This window comes from Maniola jurtina, chromosome 2 (assembly GCF_905333055.1).
Source record: "Maniola jurtina chromosome 2, ilManJurt1.1, whole genome shotgun sequence".
Taxonomy (NCBI): Eukaryota; Metazoa; Arthropoda; class Insecta; order Lepidoptera; family Nymphalidae; genus Maniola; species Maniola jurtina.
The window spans coordinates 1,492,578-1,512,945 of NC_060030.1; the positions used below are offsets into that span (position 1 = coordinate 1,492,578).

General features: G+C 39.8%; 3 protein-coding genes across 16 annotated transcripts in view; 1 reads left to right on the top strand and 2 right to left on the bottom strand.

Moving 5' to 3' along the window:
• On the bottom strand, positions 1-17,136 carry LOC123873454 (DNA-binding protein Ewg). Of its 9 annotated transcripts, none has more exons than XM_045918351.1 (14): positions 17,039-17,136; positions 14,290-14,437; positions 13,895-14,048; positions 13,369-13,493; positions 12,868-13,041; positions 11,916-12,054; positions 11,385-11,497; positions 10,835-10,954; positions 9,401-9,529; positions 8,641-8,763; positions 7,300-7,438; positions 6,698-6,813; positions 1,464-1,601; positions 1-971 (listed from the first exon to the last, which is right to left on the bottom strand). In XM_045918351.1, the coding sequence occupies exons 2-14, from the start codon at positions 14,332-14,334 to the stop codon at positions 927-929; spliced, it is 1,560 nt and encodes a 519-aa protein (XP_045774307.1). In that variant the 5' UTR covers positions 14,335-14,437; positions 17,039-17,136; the 3' UTR covers positions 1-926. The 9 variants fall into 9 exon arrangements, with proteins under 9 accessions (XP_045774307.1, XP_045774262.1, XP_045774277.1 ...); XM_045918306.1 differs by having other exon boundaries at positions 8,635-8,763; positions 11,916-12,078; XM_045918321.1 differs by lacking the exon at positions 17,039-17,136 and adding an exon at positions 16,679-16,857 and having other exon boundaries at positions 8,635-8,763.
• Positions 16,914-20,368, top strand: part of LOC123873553 (5-demethoxyubiquinone hydroxylase, mitochondrial) — a 6,373-nt gene continuing 2,918 nt past the window's right edge. The window contains exon 1 of one of the 3 annotated variants that reach the window (XM_045918439.1): positions 16,914-17,023. The gene's annotated coding sequence lies outside the window, so the exon portion shown is untranslated. Of the gene's footprint in view, positions 17,024-17,210; positions 17,361-20,368 lie in introns of those variants that run through there. The other 2 variants (XM_045918420.1, XM_045918429.1) reach the window with 2 other exon arrangements.
• The window catches only part of LOC123873523 (protein shifted), an 18,692-nt gene continuing 16,558 nt past the window's right edge, over positions 18,235-20,368 (bottom strand). For 2 of the 4 annotated variants that reach the window (XM_045918398.1, XM_045918384.1), the window contains exons 6-7: positions 20,257-20,352; positions 19,431-19,830 (exon numbers count right to left, since the gene is read on the bottom strand). In XM_045918398.1, coding sequence (XP_045774354.1) covers positions 19,598-19,830; positions 20,257-20,352 — 329 coding nt within the window. In that variant the 3' untranslated portion in view covers positions 19,431-19,597. Of the gene's footprint in view, positions 18,466-19,232; positions 19,831-20,256; positions 20,353-20,368 lie in introns of those variants that run through there. The other 2 variants (XR_006797700.1, XR_006797699.1) reach the window with 2 other exon arrangements.

Consider the following 20,368-nt stretch of genomic DNA (forward strand, 5'->3'; position numbering starts at 1 on the left):
GCATTGTAGCCAATAGTGAGCGAGCGTCAACCAATCAGAGGTGATTGCGATTGTGACATTGTAGCTGTCATTCTACCGCAATCGAGCAGCGGGTAAACCGTATTTTCGACATAACCGTAGGCTCATACAGCAAATATGGTGAGCCTTATCTCAAAATTTACGCATTAAGATGAACGCACACTTATTGAGCCGAACGAGTCGAACGAAACGAATTCTGTATATGAAATCTCATGAAACCTGGCACACTTCCCCGCGTCGAATCGGAAGAATATTTCATATAGGTATAGAATTCTAAAATTCGTTTCGTTGGACTCGTTCGGCTCGGATAAGTGTGCGTTCACCTTTATATCGACTTAGCGGTTTAAAAAGCGCTCGATAGGAACCCCAATATGTTTAAAATTTCAAATACGCCCAGTCTTAAGGCTGGGTCATATTGTAGTCAGTTTCACGTAAATACTGCTCGGCAACAATAGAGACATTCGAATGTGTATCACCTATAGGTACTTTTTAATTATGTATCGATCAATCGGGAGATAAGCCAATTTTTTATGGTAATTAAAATTTAGTGGTATATGGTTGTACTGGTAATATCAAAAGCCCGCGAAATAATGGTAGACTACACGAATCAGTGCGCGGCTGCCTCGCCGTCGCCTCTCACTTCCTACGGTCAAATAGATCGGTAAATCGCCTACTGCGCAAGTATAAGTTCAGGAGTCTTTACGTGAAACGAACTATACCACTTTGGCTTCGATCTTCGTTGCGACAAGTGCCTCGTCTTTAATTAGAGATCTGGGCAGTCTGTAGACTGGAGCGTCTAGTGCGGGTGGATGTTGCCTAGCGCCCGGTGGCTAGTGGCGAGGCGCGAGGCGCTATGTGTGGTCGAGGCGGTCGTGCTGCGGCGGCGAGTTGGCCACCAGCGTCAGCAGCTAGGAGTCCGCCGCCACCGCTTCGCGCTCCGACTTCACTTGTTGCTGAAATACATTGATATATAATTACTATATTATAGATGACAGGTCAGGAACAAAATGTCATCGCTCCAGTGACCACGTTTGCACACATATACATTATACACATCTATGCTTCTTATTACTAAATGTAGAAAAAGGTTTTGTACTATCAACAACTTCAGTTTATTATAAACCTTAAGAGTAACACTTGAACATTAAAAGATAACGATTGCAAAATATTTATATAAAGACCTCTTGTCATCGAAGATACGGAAAAATCCAATTTCAAAAATATTTGAAAACGATAAGTCATTTACAAAACAAGAACGATTTGGAAAGCTGATACTAATGAGGAGAGCCAGCAAGAAACTCAGCAGTTGCTCTTTTTAAATAGCTAAAACTTCCAGCCCCTCGCCGTTATGATGTACGTGTGTTCTTCAAGCTAACCACCTGCAGCACCTGCGTCTCCCCGTTGCCCTGCAGCATAACCTGCGCCAGCCGTCATGATATACTCACCATGGCCTTAGTGAGTACGGTGGCGTCCTTCAAGCTAAGCACCTGCAGCACCTGCGTCTCCCCGTTGCCCTGTAGCATGACCTGCGCCACGCCACCGCCCATTGATATCGCTTCCAGCCCCTCGCCGTTCTGTTCCACCTGCATCAAATATGGCGCCGATATTGAATCATCAGATATGGCCTTATTCGTGCAAACAAGTATAACTAACTCTGCCCAACTCGATTCGATTTGAGGAATAAACACGGGAGCTGTTTAGCCATCATGTTTGAGGAGCTGGCGCACAAAACTTTGTACCTCCTGACACTTACTACATTGGCCCATTCAAAAGAAATTGAACTCATTTCCAAGCAAAACGGCCTAAAACTGTACTGAAATTGAGTCCAAGTTCATGATTTCAATCACTGAATACGAACTTGAACTAATTTCCAAGCAAAACTACAAAACTGTGTTGAAACCAAGTCTAAAGTTGGTGATTTCGATGACTAAATACAAAATTGAACTCCTTCCAAGCAAAACGACATAAAACTGTGCTGAAATTGAGTCCTAATTGAGTTTCAGTAGATTTCATTCAGTTTTTTTTGCTTCGATCAATTTACACCGTTTTTCCACCAGCTCCTCATTGCTTAAGATAGATAGATAAATAAATAAAAAATCAAAATAATACACACCTATCGTGCAGCGTGGCGGTTTAGTGCACACGAGTCATGACGTCACACACACACACACACTGCGGCAACTCAAAATAAAACAAACACATACATAGACACAATCACTGTTTATTGTGTAACTGGAGCGAAATCAAACAAAACATAATGTAGCGTAAACTCTTTAAACAACTGGGTATATTATATTTACAACTAGCTTTCGCCGGCGACTTCGTCCGCGTGATATTTTAATAATTCATAGGGTTCCGTACCCGGAGGGTGCCAACGGGACCCTATTACTAGACCTCCGCTGTGTCTGTCTGTCAGCGGGGTGTATCTCGTGAATCGTAATATATAGAGACTTGAAATCTTCATAGAATGTGTTCTTCTATTGCAAGACAAAAAAATTATAATAAAAATTTCATAACTGCCACTAAGAATTTTCTTTTAAAAAAAGGTGTCTTGTATGATGGCACGGAACCCTATGTGTCGAGTCCGACTCGCACTTATCGATTTTTTAGCTCTCGGAGATATCTAATGTAGCTTTCTATCAGTGAAATAATTTTCAAAATCGGATCATTAGTTCCGGAGATTAGCCTCTACATACAAACTCAATACCAATCCGTAATATGACAGAAACTTTACGCATCTGCCAACAAAAACTGTATAAAGTTTCACCTAAATCGGGTAAACGGTGTGCGAACGCATATGTGCGTACCTAACAAACAAATTTAATGTTTATAAAAATTAAAATAGTGAAGTGTTTTGAATAAAATTGTTAGAGATTATGCCAAGTTGTAAATAGAATTCCCAGTGCACAGAAACAAAACGTAACAACAAAAAAAAACTACTTTTTTAATATAAAATAATCAAAAATATACATATACACGCTTAGCGAGCAAAACTACATGTACATTACTTTTAGTATGAGTTCGCACATTTCTTGACACATTTCGAATATCGAAATAGACTAACTTCAGAGTAAAAATGGACTTAAGTTCATTGTTTTCAAGTCGTTAATTCAATACTACTAATTATATTTTCCAATGTTTTTCGCATTGGCACGCTGTCTAGACGAAATTGAATAGTACATTAAGAGAAGTTTAGTCCATTTCAGTCAACTTCATAGTTTCGATATTCGAAATCAACGTTGTCGAGATGTAAGAACTTTTACTAAGCCTACGTGTGTACATAAAGGTCGATCCACACTGACGCGAAGTCGAGTCAAAGCGAAGCATCATATTCGCGTTTACCAAACTACTCGCAATCTTTTTTATCTCGGTATAAATATTAATATCACGTTGTACTTAAATATAGAGGTCATCATGCTGTGTAAAATTTTAGATTGTCGCTGTGATGCGCTTCGTCTCTGCGTCAATGTGAATCGACCATTACAAGCAATATACAACAGACTTTGTTATACTTATTCATAAATAATAAAACGACAAAACAAATTTTATTACAACGAAATAAATATTGTCATGCATTGACTCCATAAAGCTACGAACACATATAGCGAAAATTCAAGATTAAAGGAATTTCTCGTATTCAGTGATCTATGGAATTACGCGCCTATAGTGTTAGGTTAGACGCAATATTGTACGAAAATTTCATAGCCAAAATAAAATATTACGCGTTTACACTAAGGTCTAAAACATGTATTATTGCATTTTTTGTTTACATCAAAAACAAACTGTCACAGAAGTTCTATACAAAACGTTTAAAATTATTTCCTTGACCCTACTGTCTGTTAAAACGAGACAAAGATAAAAACATGTTTGAAATAAGGACAATACTTTTATCATTTGAAAAGGTGCTGCAGAAGATAGAAGAGGAAAAATTCCGTCCGCCCACTTGCGGAATTTGGCTAGATGTGCCCGTAGCCTAATGAATAAAACAATTTTAGCTATAACACTTATCACGTGCAAAAATAATTTATTCAATATAGGAACATTAATAACGTAATCGTAAAATAGGAAACATTCTTAATTGAGACATAATATTTCAATTGCAATTAATATAATATGAATAAATAATTTTTAAATACATATTTAAAATTGCGGGACCCCCAGGATCCACAGTTTTAATATGTAGTTCAAAATTATTTAGAAATTTCCTTGAAGTGTGGGTAAAAATACAATCATAAAAATATTTTATTGGTTTTTCAAATAACTTTACAGCTTCAATTTCTTTCCTTTTAGAAACTATTTTTTATGTTCATTTATTACATAAGGCGCATAGATATATAATAATACTATTATACACTATACTACATAAGGCGTGCCTTACAAAATGACAGTTACTTTTGAGCCGATTTCGTACCGGGAATCTAAAAAAATGTCAAATATCTCATTACGAAGGTTTAAGTTGAAATCTATAGAGCGCACTTTGTCTTTGCTTACACTTAAGTTTCAGTTAAAACGAGAAGGATTTATGCCAGCTGTATAACGCTGTCTCGTTTTAATAGTGTCAGTGTCAGAGTTAAGTCTGAGCAAAGTCAAAGTGCGCTCATGAAGCTCGGTGCTGTTATCAGCGCCAAAATGGCGAACATCAAGGTTGCTTCAAAATTGCATCGTTAATGTACATAGCATTATTAAATATCTATGACTAGGTGCAATTTTTTAATCGCCAATTAATTAGTGTCTGATTGCGGAATACATTTGACAGTTCTTGCATTGAAAATTTGACAAATTATAATCTTGATTCTTCAGTTAAAAATTTATTTGGCGGTCGAAAAAGGCCCTAAATATTTCAACGAGCAATCAAATAACACAAAATATTATTTTATGTGTAAACAAAACAAACATGTGCAAAAGAAAACAATACTGACTATAGAAGAGACCATAATACTGACAGTTGCATGCGTTTATAGCAGCAAGCAATACTTCTTTGGCACTAATATACATCACAGCGGGGTGATTCGCTAACTCAGTGATCATCACTATACTTTATCCACCGAAATAAGTGAAAAACGACCTCTCTGTTACGTAATTCCTTACAAATGATAGACACGTGTACCAATCAATCAAAACGAAACTATGTTTTCAAATTTAATTTCGAATGTTTATTATTGAGAACATGTTTGTGATTGGTTGGTTAAGGCCCCCTAAGATTTTTTTCTCTCATTTGTATAAGATTACGTAACAGAGAGAGTAATAACTTCTTTCCACGGATAGAGTATAAATGAAAGCCATCAAACTCATTTGACATTGATTAGTTCTACATAGTTGGTTCACTGAGTGATATAAAAGTAATACTTCGTGGCAAACCTTCAATGGATTTAAAATAAATGTCGACCTTGGTGGCTTTCATTCAGTTATCACTAAGTTAACGAATCAGCCCGCAGCACACTTCACGAAAGGTGCACAAAAAAGCTAACATTCAAACTCATAATAATTTAAGCAGAGTATAAATACGTAATTTATTTGCTAATGACTTAGTAAAACAAATTAAAATTTAGCGTTGACTAAAGCTGCAGACACATAGCTGAGTTGTAGTGTGTTATACCTTGTAAGTTGCAATGCAATATGCGTGACGGTCAATCACCGGGAGTGAGCTTCGAGCGGCAGACTATTGTGCACGACTTCTGTCGCCTAGTGTTGAAATCTATAGAGCGCACTTTGACTTTGCTTAGACTCAAGTTTCAGTTAAAACGAGACAGATTTACGCCAGCGGTATAACGCTGTTATCTGTTGCATCACGACACACTACAACAAAGCTAATGTGTTTCCACCTTTTGTCATCAAAATAATATTAAATATTGCACTGCGTACAATTGACTAAAAAGTTTATAATAATAATGCTTTAAGTAACTATTTGTACAATTTTATGACATCCTTGGTATATTTAGTAACTGGGTAGTACATAGACTATATGTAAGCTATCTGAAACTCTACAGAGTGTAAATATTTTCTATTTAAATTTAAATAAAAAAATATATTCTTTATTATTTCTATAAACATAATATCACAATGAATCACTGTGGTTCAATTTTATGAAATGGCACAGCTTATTTAAAATACCATACTATCTATACTACCATGTACCTCATTACACACACTGTCTCTTGTTGTTGCATGGACTGATCTAAGTGTTTGTGTTATGTGTGTGTGTGTGTGTGTTAGAGTGATACGGTCGCGTGAGAGCAACAATCGCTAGTCATCTCGATCTTGAACACCACGCCAGCACACCTGCACGAGCGGCGCCACGCACACGTTTGTTTGTTACCGCATGGTCTGGTCTAATGTGTGTGTGTTTGTGTGTGTGTGTGTGTGTGTGTGTGTGTGTATGCGCGCGCGCGCGCGCGCCCTTGTGGGTGTGTGTGTGTGTGCTTGTGTGTGAGTAGTATTATGTAACATTTAGGACATTAACGCGGTCATGCAAGTACCAGAGTGTAGTCTAATTTTATTGATTTCGAGCAGTGTGCAGGGGGGGTGGCGTGTGTCTGCGCGGGTAACTAGCACGTAGTATCAATTTTCAGTGTGTATGTTTGTGAGTAACGCAGTAATACTGTATCTAGTCTATCTCGATCTTGACGAATGTCGGGTGTAGGAGTGCGGTGGGTGTGGGTGCGGGGCGGCGGCGGCGCACCTGCACGAGCGGCGCCATGCACACGCCGTCCTGCTGCTGCATGGACGCCACCATGGACTGGTACACGGACGCCGACACCGGCACCGTGATCACGCCCGACACCGACACCGGGTAGCCTGCCGACAAAACTACTCCGTCAACACCGCCCAAGCCACTGACACTCGCTTCTTGAAACAAGCTCTGGATACGATAAAACGCGTATACCCATATACAGTTTCCAAGATGGTCAAGCACGTAAATTTTTGCTTGAGCTAAGCCTTTTGACCGTTTGCAATGTTTGCTTGATGATTGAGTCAAGCATTTACGTGCTTGACGGTGATAGATGCGATTTTATATTTTTACTCGACGCGACGTTCAGACCACGGACATTGTTCAAGAAATTAAAGAAATTAGAAAAGTGTCGTTTGCTGGCTCAAGCAGCTTGATAAAGCAAAACTACGCGATTGACGTCAAGCCGCTTGACCGTCTCGGAAGGCCTTTAGGGACAACCAAGAATAATAATCCAACTAAATTATGAATGTTATGTTATATGTTGTTAAATACACCCGGCATCTTGAATGTTCAGAATGAGCTTTGTCAAAAATAAAGAACGGTGTACTCACCGTGGCCGTCCTCGCCGGTGAGGATAATCTGTCCGTCGTGATTGAGCGTGGCCTCGGCCACAGCGTTGAGGTCGACGGCGACCGCGCCGTCGCCCTCCAGCGCCTGAACCACGCCGGAACCGTCCGAGCCACTGTGGATCTAAAACAGAGAAAATTTTTGCTCATCAAACTTAATATTTTATCACACTTATACCATTAAATAAGGATCAAACAAAAAATGGCAGTAAATGGGGGCTGCCGACAAAAGTGTTAAACATACTTGACACTTCCATTAAAAATCAATAGATTGCGTTAAGAAACAAAAGCTAATAAAATTTGCATGTCGTTGAAGCGACCTTTACCCGCCCCAAAATCGCCCAACGTGCCTAAACAAGACGAAGAAGACTTCATGGATCATTTGATCGCGTCTTATTCGTCGTCTCGAAATCATTCACTTCTTTGGGAAAAAAAATGTGACTGATCCTCACTGTGTATTCTCGATGTGAACATAGCATGCATTAAAATCTATAAAATCTAAAAACTTAAAGCGAAACAATAAATTAACAAGGCAAACGACTTCCACGTTTTCATAACTAGGCTCTTGAGTCGTCCATGTTTCGCCGCTTCCACGGAGCACGAGACATGCTCGTCCGTGATACGGATGGATCACGGTGTAACATACAGCTGGAGACTGACTTGTAACCTGTTTGTAATGTATCATTCGAGCTCTTGGCTCAAGTGTGCTCAAAGTTGCACTGACTTGTAATGTAACATAAGGGGATTCGTGAAAACCCCGATAGTCAGTCAAGTCCAGCTTTATAGAATCACTTACAACATTTCTTCATAGAGTATCATCATCATCATGATCAACTCATCACCGGCCCACTTCTGAACAAAGGTCTTCTCTCACAATGAGAAGGGTTTGAGCCATAATCCGCCACGCTGACCCAGAGCGGATTGGCAGACTTCACACACCTTTGAGAACATTATGGAAAAGTCTCAGACATGCAAGTTTCCTGACGTTGTTTTCCTTCACCGTCAAAGCACGTGATAATTAATGGCTTAAAACGCACATAACTTCGAAGAGTTAGAGGTACATACACGAGATCTAGCCCCTGACCTCCAGACTAGCTATCACGGCTTGATTCGATTTTACGACAATAACACCTAATCAACTTCAAGTCAAGAGTGAATAGGCATTATAGGCATCTTCTAGGCAAGCGCGCTCCATTTTGGACTGCATCATCACTTACTAGCAGTCTGATTATAGCCAAGCGCTGGTCTGTAAATTAAAAAAAAAAACGTTAATGAATAAGTAATAAGGGACAGTAAAGGTTACAATGGTAGGCAACTAACACTCACTACTTGCGCCGTGGTGCCGTCGGGCAGCGTGATGATGGGGCTGTTGGGGTCCACCTGGATGAGCGACACCGTGCCGTCCGGGTTGGTGATGGTCTGCAGCACCGCGGGCGCGTACTGCGACATCTGACGACCGACCAACGGTAACTACACATGTTCTATTTCACCAACACCGTTTGTGGCCATGTTGAAGGCCATGTTTGTGTGAGCTTACATGTACAGTCCGACAAGGCCTTCTTGGCACTGGCAACACGAGTTGGGCGCAACTGTAGTTAACTGTAGTTGATACTAGAGCTAATTTCTTAAACTGGCCCCTTTCAAGTAAAGATTTTTATAGGTATATAGCTGTGAGGATGATACTGCCATTGGCGCGATTAAAGTGCCATAAGCCTACTTTGTTGTATTAGTTTACAAATTGCGAAAAACCAAATTTTTGAATTTCGGGCGCAGACCCGTCTCATGCCCCTTAGCACCTGTCGGTACACACACAACTACAACCAAGACTGACTGGTCATCGTGAAATAGAACATCTATACTAGGTACGCGTTTCACATAAGATCATCGGCAAAGTACTAACTTTCACACCTAGGCAAGCACCTAGGTAATAAACTTGTACAGCAATAAAGTTCGTTTTATTTATATCCTAGCGAGTTTTTTTTACATTGCGCAGTCATACGACTCGTGTTCAGATTGGACTACTTGGTTTGCGTGCCCTAGCGTTTGAATCAGGAATAAAAGATCGACATAGTGCTAGCATGCATACATCGACATCGGCGAGCGTCATCTGGTCGATGCAGACTTGCGACGACGACAGTACGGCGGAGGACTGTCCGCGACCCGACCCCGAGCCGCTCGACGAGTTAGAGCTCGCGCCGGGCATGCACGCGGATATCTGTGGCCGTATGTACACGTCGCAAGTGTTGATGCATGTATACGCACGAACGGACGAACACGTACAGTAATGGCCGCAAAAACAGCCATATTGACGTACAAGAACGCACATGTCGTGTATAAAAGACGTAATATGCGTACGCAGATGTTTCAAATGATAATTTTATTCGCACGCAAGAAAGGATGTACGCACACATACAAGTTATGTCAAGTATGTCCATATATTGTTAGATATTTTTTTGTTATTTTTAAAGTTTTCATACATAAGAAATAAACAGTTTGTAGACCATAAATTCAGTTTGCACAAGACACAAAACGTTACCAAATCCATTGGAGCGGCATTCCGAAATGAAGCGTGGGTAAAGAGTACATTGTTTAGTGAAATATTTTATTGTCATCAAATTAATAAAAAAGATGGGTTTTAAGTTAACCACTCACCAGTGCAGGGGGTGATTCGCTAACTCGGTGATCATCACTGAATGTAAGCCACGAAGCTCATGACATTTATTTTTAATTGGTTAAAGGTTATTGAAACATTACTTTTATATCGTTCAGTGAAGCAACAATGGTACTGATTTTGAGCTCAACTATATTTTAGAGCATTCTCGTCCTTTTCTTACCAATGCAATAAGAAAAGGACAGACAAACCTAATTTAATTTCGAACTGCCAAACCTCGTGACTAGGTGCCAGTCGCGAGCTTATTTATATTGTTTTTTGTAGAGTTCACTAAAATTTAGTCTTTAAATTTAACAATAATTTTGTCCTTTTTTAGCAATATCAAAAAGAAAAAGATGCAGAGACTCTTAATTCAAAGAAAAACATCAGAATCTATGCGATTGTAGAACCAACAGGATATCAAACTCGTTTGACATTGGAACTAACCAAGGTTATTGTTTGATGGCTTTCATTTATCACTGAGTTAGCGAATCATCACGCTAATCCCCTTGAAAGTGAATTCTACTCTTGTATAGTGATGTGTTGCATGGCACTTTGAAATGGACTGTACACTTTTATGGTTTTATAAATGTTTAATGTAATCAAATATGAATCAAGTACAATAATATTAACACGCTGGTAATTAGGAGGCGGTCGCGCCGCGAATGCATTGTGCCGCGCGCCGGCGCCGCACCGCGAGGCCCCCCGCTCCCGCAGCCGGCTGCCGCGCACGCCTTGTTTAGTGCTATAGCACTAGACAACTCTGGACTTTAAATCAACATCCCCAACATCTCCTCCATAGTTGCTGAAAGCTCTTTCTACTTGAAAGTGCCTGTAGGCAACAATGCTGTGTGCGAGAGTGATACTCACGGGTTGCGTGGGAGGTCCCTTGTCGTCCTCTTCCTCGTTGAAGGCCGGCAGCAGATCCTCGCGGCCGTGGTACTTGTAGCAGTTGATGACGATCTGTCGCAGCGCGTGCGTCCACGACATCTGGGTAGCAACAATACCCGGTAAAATTAATAATCAATCCATCTGGAAACTGGCAATTAAAGTACATTAGCATATTGTTATTTGCTAAAGTACTTCTTCCTTTCTTCTGGACAGGTTTCCGCAAATAAACTGTGTCGTGCGTTGCTAAGGAACTCATCAATAGATAATGGATAGATTGAATCTTACTACTTGGGCGAAACTGTAGCCCTGGAAGACGTAAAACTAACTGGGAGAGACTATTGTAGTGATAGGGTCGCTCTTTGTTTTTAAGTCTACCCTGTATTTTTTACTCTTAGAAAATCTTATTTTTTACCAAGCAATAAAGATATTTAAATAAAATAAAATAAATACATTTATATGACGTTTGTCTCTTTCACGACTAAAACGTTGGGAGATCTGGCAGTAACCTAACGCCAGCTATTCCTGTTACCTTCTGTTTCTCATCTTCGGAGCGCGCGTCCATCCTCACGTTGGCCCACGGCAGGTCCTTGGGCCACCACGGCGGCCGCGTCGACTCGCGGCCCCAGCCCGGCTTGCCGCGCACTGCCCACACAAGTAACACGGTTATAACTGTTACAAACACCAACCGAAGGAGGTTTCAGAGTTTACATGGGTGAATTTGTATTGGTACGTTCATCTGTCAGAGCCTCATAATTTCAATGAGCCCAGGCCGAACAAATTGTTTTGGGGAAAGTTCATCTATTGAGGACATCCTTTCTGCCGTCGATGATGAGTGATGGGATCACGTCGATATGACGTCATGACTCAATATTAAACAACCAGGACCAAGTACTTTACACACTATAAGCGTAGCACGGGCGAGCATACCTAATCTCTTGTGAGACGTGGTCAAAATGAAGGTATACCGTCACTCACCCACGGAGATGCTGTCGATGGGCGGTAGATCGAACAGCGAGGGTTCAATGTATCCTCGAACAACGCACAGGAACATGGCACTCACCCATGGAGTACTTCAGCATGAGCGGGATGAAGGCGCGCAGCTGCGCCTGCGTCATCTTCTCCACGGGGGTGGGGATGCCGTCGATGATGAGGGGCGGCAGCTCGAACAGCGAGGGGTCGTCTTGCGGCGGCGGCGGCGCCTGCGGGCACCCGCCCAGCCCGAACTGACGCTCGTTATTAACTCTAGCTCGCTTAACGCTAACTACTCTATGGCTCATCCTGCAGGGCGTGCCATGTACGACCAGACCACCGAGAGCGTGTGGTGTGTGAACCTCACTGGTTGTACGAACCATCATCCTCATGGGCCTATCGGCAGACTTTACTTGCACCTTTGAGAGCATTATGGAGAATTCTCAGGCATGCAGGTTTCCTCACGATGTTTTCCTTCACCGTTAATGAAAGTGATATATTTTAATCACTTAAAACAATAAGGTCTTATAAGTAGGGGTTCAACTTGAGTGCAGTTGCAAAAGTCTGTCTGGTATCTATTGACAGCTATGTGGCACAGAGATGGCTTGCATTTTACAAACAGACATGGGATACTTTGTTTACCGGCAATTAAGTAAAGGTCCTCACAGGTTTTTTAAACAGGATGCAAACAAGCTACTGCTTACCCTAAAGATTTTATACCTATCTAGTGTCTAACCAATATTGAAAAATCATTGATCAATAAAATTATGGAGCAAACGGAAAACTTAGTTTGTGACCTAATTATTATTGTTTGTTGTTAGACATTAAATAAGCTCACTCTACTATACCTCTAGTAATAATGCAAACAAAGAGCTTTTCATAAATAGATGTTTATTTATTGTTTGTGAGGGTGTGTGTGTGCAAGTTGTGTGGTTGTGCATGTCTGTATGTGTGTCTGTGTGTGTGCATGTTTTGTGTGTGTGTGCATGTTGTGTGATTGTGTGTGCGTGTGCGGCGTGTAGTATGCCTGAGTGGATGGGTACCTGCTGCGCGAGCGCGTTCTCGAGCTCCTCCATGATCATGCAGCGCAGGTTGCGAACGACGTCCTCTAGCGGTTTGGCGCCGAACACACGGTACGACGTGTTGGGCTTGCCCGGCGTGGCTACCAACACCACGGCCTGTTGGCCGACACGGGTCGCGAATTCTTCAATGGTTTGCTGGTAAAGAGGGGCCCAACTTATTTGTGTTTAATTTTCCAAAATGGGCAATAAAGTTGGTGCTGTTTGGGAGACAGGATTGCGGATTCTTGACAATATCTAACTTTGTCTTAAAACTGACCCTCACTCAACTGAACTCAAAACTCCTGGCCAAAGCTGTTTCAACGAATGTGTTAAAGACAAGCTGTGTATTTTTAAGTACTCTCCCAAAAAAAAAAAAAAAATGTTTCAGGACTGCCACAGAACTGGTTTCTTGCAGCATTAAAATACATAACCCTTTATAAATTTACTATTATTTAATTTAATTTTTTCTAGAGTTTAACTCACTCTAAGTTTTCTAAGTAGCCTGTTCTGGTGTCTCTTTCTAACTGAGGGGTTTGTTTCAAAGGAGTGGGGCCTCTTGCGTTTCTTTGAAGATGCTATTGCAGCTGCGGCAGCCATGCCCACTGGCCCTGAGTAACAAATTAAACGTATAATTTTACTACATAACCCAAATGTATATACTTATAATGAACAAAGGGACAAAAGAAATATGTATTCTCGACCCATCACTGACCCGATTCTGGAAGTCCAGTCTAAACCACTTTCGTGACTTATACTGTAAATACGGCTGCTTATTGTCAGAAAATGTTCTGTCCCATTCACTTTGCAAACATCAGAAGCGTACGTCCGATCCGGCAACATTCTGACAGTGTGCGCCATGTCTGTTCAGTCAAGTTACTAGTACAAAATGTATAAGAAAGTGTTTTTGGACATGTTAGAATTTTTTCTGACAGATTTTTTAAAAATAATATTATTATGTGGCTATCCTGAAGGTCAAACCCAAGCCCGTCCACTTGAGACGCGTCCTTACCTGCAGCCGCCAACTGCTTGGTGACCTCGTCGCTCATGGCATTCTTGATGACGTCAGCGCTGTCGTCGTACGCCGAGCCGGCCGGCGACGACACGCACTCGTCCTCGTCCTCCGAGCCGCCGCTCAGCCCACACCCGTCCACTTGTGACATGTCCTGTACACCCAAAACAGTTATATATCAGTAGTTCCATGTTAAATATAAAATTAATGAACATACTAGTGTTTTTAGACAACTCATGATGAGTTGTTCAAAACAAATCCAAAAATTTAAGTGGAGGTTACATTAATTTAATCATAAGAATAATTCTATGGACTCTCAGAATAAATTATTAGTTTAATCTCCACTTAAATATTTAAATTTCTTTTGAACAATTCAACATTAGTAAATTTCTTACCTCTTCAGCCATGTCCATATCCTCAGTGCTAACTGCGGAGTTCATTTTGAGATCCTAGGTCTGAGTCTAGCCAGAGACTGCAGAACCATGAACTTGCCACCTGATGCTACCAATCTTGTTGTCTTTGGTTGATATCTGTCCTCACCACCTAGGTTTTTAAACATTTTTTTAATAAAATTTTAATTAAAAATTTTAATAATAAAAACCTGATCAAGTGCAAATTCACACTAGTTGCTTTCACTAAAGCTAACACTAAAGCTTTCATTATTTCAAACAGTATTCTTTCAAAAATTGCCTAAGAAACCTACTAATGATTTCACAATACCTGTAGGTATAATCATTCATAGGAGTAAAGCCATTTTTTTGAACTCTCACTTTTATAGGTCTCTATAATTGTGGTTCCCAACTTTATGGCTCTTATAAATGTATATTTATTTTTAAAATGGCTGTGACACACACAGACAGATGGACTGGACAAAATTATAATGGTTACTTATTTTACAGAACCCTAAAAATAGTTGCCAAGTGTCTTGCAACATTAGCTAATGTTTATAGTGGTCCATGCCTCAAAAGGAAAAATGAAACCCTTATAGGATCACTTTGTTGTCTGTCTGTCTGTCGTGTCTGTCAAGAAAACATATAGGGTACTTCCCGTTGACCTAGAATCATGAAATTTGACAGGTAGGTAGGGCTTATAGCACAAGGAACAAATCCGAAAACTGGGAATATGTGGTTACATCACAAAAAAAAAAATTAAAATGTGCTCATGAATAATTAATTAGTATTTTCAATTTTTAAAGTGAGGTTTAATATGATAGGGCTTTACCTGTAAATTCTAAAACTGATTCTTATTTCTTTTTATGCATCATAGTTTCTGAATTATCATGCATGTTAGAAAAAATACCAGAGTACAGAACCCTCAGTGCGCGAGTCTGACTCACACTTAGCTGGTTTTTAACCCCCGACCCAAAAAGAGGGGTGTTATAAGTTTGACGTGTGTATCTGTGTATCTGTCTGTGGCATCGTAGCGCCTAAACGAATGAACCGATTTTAATTTACTTTTTTTTGTTTGAAAGGTGGCTTGATCGAGAGTGTTCTTAGCTATAATCCAAAAAAATTGGTTCAGCCGTTTAAAAGTTATCAGCTCTTTTCTAGTTTAAAAACAGAATGTTTACTAACTTTGTAGCTACAGATGTGTTTCTTTGAAGAATAAAGTTATTCTAATCTTGATATACATATAGCCAAATTAGTAAACAATGCACAGGTATATTGGTTACATGACTATATTCAAAATACTTAACAAAGGCATATTTTTTTGTTATTAATAAAAACTTTACATAGAAGTTAGTTGCTTAGTAAAGGCATACTTTATGAAGTTTAGTAGGCAAGTAGTTCCTAAATGTCATAATAGCTAACCAGACTTTGATTTGAACATACAAGTATGTATTTAAGTTAAAATCACTCAGTTACATCATGAAAGCATAAAACTTAAATATAATTAAATTAAGCAACTTTTGCCTTAAGTACTTAATTATCTTCAAGGCCACATTTGGACGTTTGAAACATCGATGGTTTGAACTAATTATTAAGTTGAACTAATTATTAAGTATAAAATGGGGTGTGTAAATTAAAACTTCAGTAGGCATTATTGTTCTAGGTAATCTTTATTAGATCTTCTAGAGATTAGATCTAGACAAAAAAAAACTTAAGTAACGTAGGTAAAACATGCCCTAAAACTTTGCCAATTATTGATTAACAGGTCAACAAATATAGGTGCTAACCTACATGACCTTTTGACATTTGTAACTAGAGCAAGAGCACAGTATTTTTCTGAATAGATAAATACCTATGAGTGAAATATAAAACGAATGTCTGAAAAGAGGGAGGAAAGAAGTACTTGGCCATAATGATCAAATACAGTGCAGACTTGTGCTTATTATTTTTCAGTATACAAAAGATTCGAAAGCATTTAGGCAATTGTATTGTGTAGGCAGCCCAGTCGAAAAATCAATACTCAAGCTACCTACAGCTTAGCGAACTAGGATATCCTAGAAAATATTTATTCCCATACTAGACCAGATCAATGTTGTATGAAGTCATTCTAGCGTACAATTCGAGGCTCGAGCTGGATATGAGAGTTGCTAGACATTAGAGTGCAAGAGAATTGGCTATATATTACAGAGCCTGGCCCGATATGACGCATATTGCTTTATGTTTTTGTTTAGATGCAATTCCGGGCAGATCGCCGCGGCGGGTCATTTGCGAAGGCGAATGACATAAACTCTTTTGCGGCGGCGTAAAGGATAAGCCCAAATGAATGGCCATCATGAAGGGGTCGCGCGTTCGAGCAGGCCCAGACAGAATAGAAAGACTACGACTGCGTACGCACCTGCGTGATTTGAAAGACATTTTGCACTCCTTTTGGAAGCTCCTCAAGTTCTCGGTGATGTAACCGGACGAAAACAACACTTTCCGAGACTCTTTCACTCAACCGAACCCGGGATTCACAAAATACACCAAGCACTGCAGAGACCCCGAAAAAAGCGAATCCTCCATTGATATCGATCGGTAAACGAGATATGCGAATATTGTAAACTTCACACCAGGGGGACGCCATTTTGTACGGATCTGCGGCTGCGCGATGGGTTTTCTTTTCATGGAAAGGGAAATACCCCTCGGACTGAGCGGGGGGAAAGAGCTTTTTTTTGCCAGTGACTTCAATCCAAACATTTTCGTATGTAAAACTTACCAGATTTTCTTATGAAATTTTCTTGTTTGATTTATTTTTGGCCCGAAAGATGGGCGATCTAGAAAAATTGCAAGTTTATTTTGGAAAACATTGATCGTGTCAGTTGGTGGCGCTATCTATGGGAATTTTCACGAAACTAGTTTGACTGTTGACAATAATTGACATGTAAACATTTCACGTATCTACAAACTGAAGTCGCGATTTTTCATGAAAATAAATAAAAAAAGTAGGCACTGATTTAACGGAGCTTTCTCCGAGTTTGTGTGAAGTAAGTGTGAATATTTTAGTGATTTTATTGAAGAGTTGAATAAAATACACGGTAAGTCTGCAATTTTAACTTGTTTCAATGATTTGTTCCCTTTTCTGAAATATTTCGCCTAAATCTTCTTCTGAAGATTAACATCAATTCCATCCTTCCTGTTTGTTTTAAATAACTTAACTATGCTCTAATTTAGTGCTCAAATGAATTCAGAAAACATTCACTTTCAATTTAACATTTTTTCATAATTTATAGGTTATAGTTTAGGTTATTAAAACTATTTTGCATTTGCACTCTTTTTATCCATAAAAGTGTTTGTAGAATGAATCTTTAGTTTGGTGATAATGTCAGTATACATTACTACATCTCTATTTTACCATAATTTACTTAATACTCAATAATAATTATATTTAAGTATTATTTATTGTTCATGGTTAAAATTTTATCACTTGGTAACAGCAGGCCTAGCTCTTTAAGAGAACATCTCTGTGGGAGACATCTTAAAGCAAGCATACCTTACTTTATGCTATGTCACCGATCTGGTTTAGTTTTCTATTTTAATAGATTGCATAATCTTTCACAATGAGGTAAGAATATTTGCCAGTATAATCCATACTACTTAATATTATAAATATAGTGCCTGTATGTCTGTCAGATACTTCTTCACAGCCCATGCATAACCGATTCTGAGGAAATTTGGTGCAGAGATAAAATGCATCCTGGCAGATGCTTTTTTTATCCTGGAAAATCAAAGAATTTCCATGGGATTGTTGAAAGTCTTGGGCTTCATCTAGTATGTATTGTAAATAACTAGGTATATTATGAACTCAAAGAAAAGCAGTTCATCATAGATATAATCTATTTATATGGATTTAAATGCTACAATTAAAACAGTACATTTTACTAAAGGAATTTTAATAAAAAATAAAATAATGTACAAAATTTGTCACCTTATATTTAAGTAAGTAATTTATATTTATAATTTTAAATAAAATCTAACCTTACAAGCTAAATGACTAATTTAGTAATTAATACATAATATGTATAAAACTTAATAAAAATAAAATTAATTAAATCACAAGTTAGTTATTAAGTAGATTGTTCTGCTTCTACAAGTGTATTGCATTTCATCGTGGCCTCTTAAACTCTCCCGATTCCTCTGATGATCCTGGAAAAAAATGAAATAAATATAATGTTGCTTTAAAACTTAAATATTTAGGTAGATTGGCATTGATTCTGTCTTTCTCTGAACTAAATTTAGAATATCTGCATCATTTATTTGTATTGCTAAAAAGGATTGAAAATGATTTTGAAACTAAAGACTCTATTTTAATTAATTTTAGTGCTACTCTATAAACTCTATGTTACTGGAACTTAAAGTCATAAAGTTTGACAGTTTAAAATTTTTACTGTTTTATTGTTTTAAATTAAGTTTGCCTGTCCTTTTCTATTACATTATTAAGAAAAAGATGTGAATACTCTAAAACTAAGTTGTAATCAGAATTAGTACCATTAGTACCATCTCTAAATTGACAGGTCTAAGTCCAGTGCTATCCTTTTCCGCAGGGAGCATTATGAAAGAGATAGCTATACACTTACACCTGTTATTTTAATTTAGTTTAGAGATTGTATACCTGCAGAATGAGCCACAATAACGGTGCTAATTTGAAGACCTATTGGAAGTTAGTCAAGTGGTTTCTGCATGATGCATACTTGAAAAAATAAACAGATGTAGTATATTTACTGGGCTCTAATGTGCTAGAACCTAGAGCCGTGAATCCAGCTGCAAAAGTTGTGGTTGAAATATATCAGCAGACTTGGTGGCACGTTTATATAGCATAGATAGCAGAAAAAACCTTTTTGGACCCTTCGGGACAACAACCCTTATTCCCAGACCTGACTACAACCACTGGGTCAGCATATTCTTATAAGCACCGTATGTGCGATGGCAGTAGCGGCCGCGCCAGCCGGGCTCGCAGCGACACGCGCCGGCGCGACACACGCCGTGCCTGCAAGCGCGCACGCACTCGCCCGCCCGCCGCCCCACCTCGCAGTGGTTGCCTCCCGAGCCCGCGGGGCAGCGGCACTTGTTCCACCGCCTTATTACAACCACTGTGTCAGGATATACGCACCGTATGTGCGATGGCAGTAGCGGCCGCGCCAGCCGGGCTCGCAGCGACACGCGCCGGCGCGACACACGCCGTGCCTGCAAGCGCGCACGCACTCGCCCGCCCGCCGCCCCACCTCGCAGTGGTTGCCTCCCGAGCCCGCGGGGCAGCGGCACTTGTTCCACCGCCTTATTACAACCACTGTGTCAGGATATACGCACCGTATGTGCGATGGCAGTAGCGGCCGCGCCAGCCGGGCTCGCAGCGACACGCGCCGGCGCGACACACGCCGTGCCTGCAAGCGCGCACGCATTCGCCCGCCCGCCGCCCCACCTCGCAGTGGTTGCCTCCCGAGCCCGCGGGGCAGCGGCACTTGTTCACTCCTTTACACCTACCCCCGTTTAGACAGGGGATCACGCATTTTGCTGAACAAAAAATATAAAGCGATTATTATTACTAGTCTTAGTCAAGACTATTTATTATACAAAAAGCGTGAATAGTTTAGGTGTGAAATAGATTTTTGAATTTCATTACTTAATTTTAAGCTGTCAGCTTTGTTAGCGACGATCCGCAGACTTGGAATTAGGATACAGGTTTGCACCTTAATTGGATATAAGCTAGATTTATTTTAAGACTTAGCGTGTCCCATCTTCCAGAAGTACAACGGGCAATCCAATTGAAATATTCCTGCCAATATTGACTGAATTTGGTTTGATCTGGCAGGACCCACAAAATTGATCATGATGGTTTTGTTGGTGTTTTATTTCAAGCTGTTTAATTCCATGCCATAAACTATAAAATAAGGGTGTAGCCAAGCGCAAACCTGAAATGATCAAAATAATGTAACTTACAAAATTCACACCGACGACCGAAATACCCTTTAGGGCATTCGCACGTATCCTTCTGTATACACTTGCCCCCATTTAAACATTTCTGTGAACATATTCCTGAAACAAAAATAAA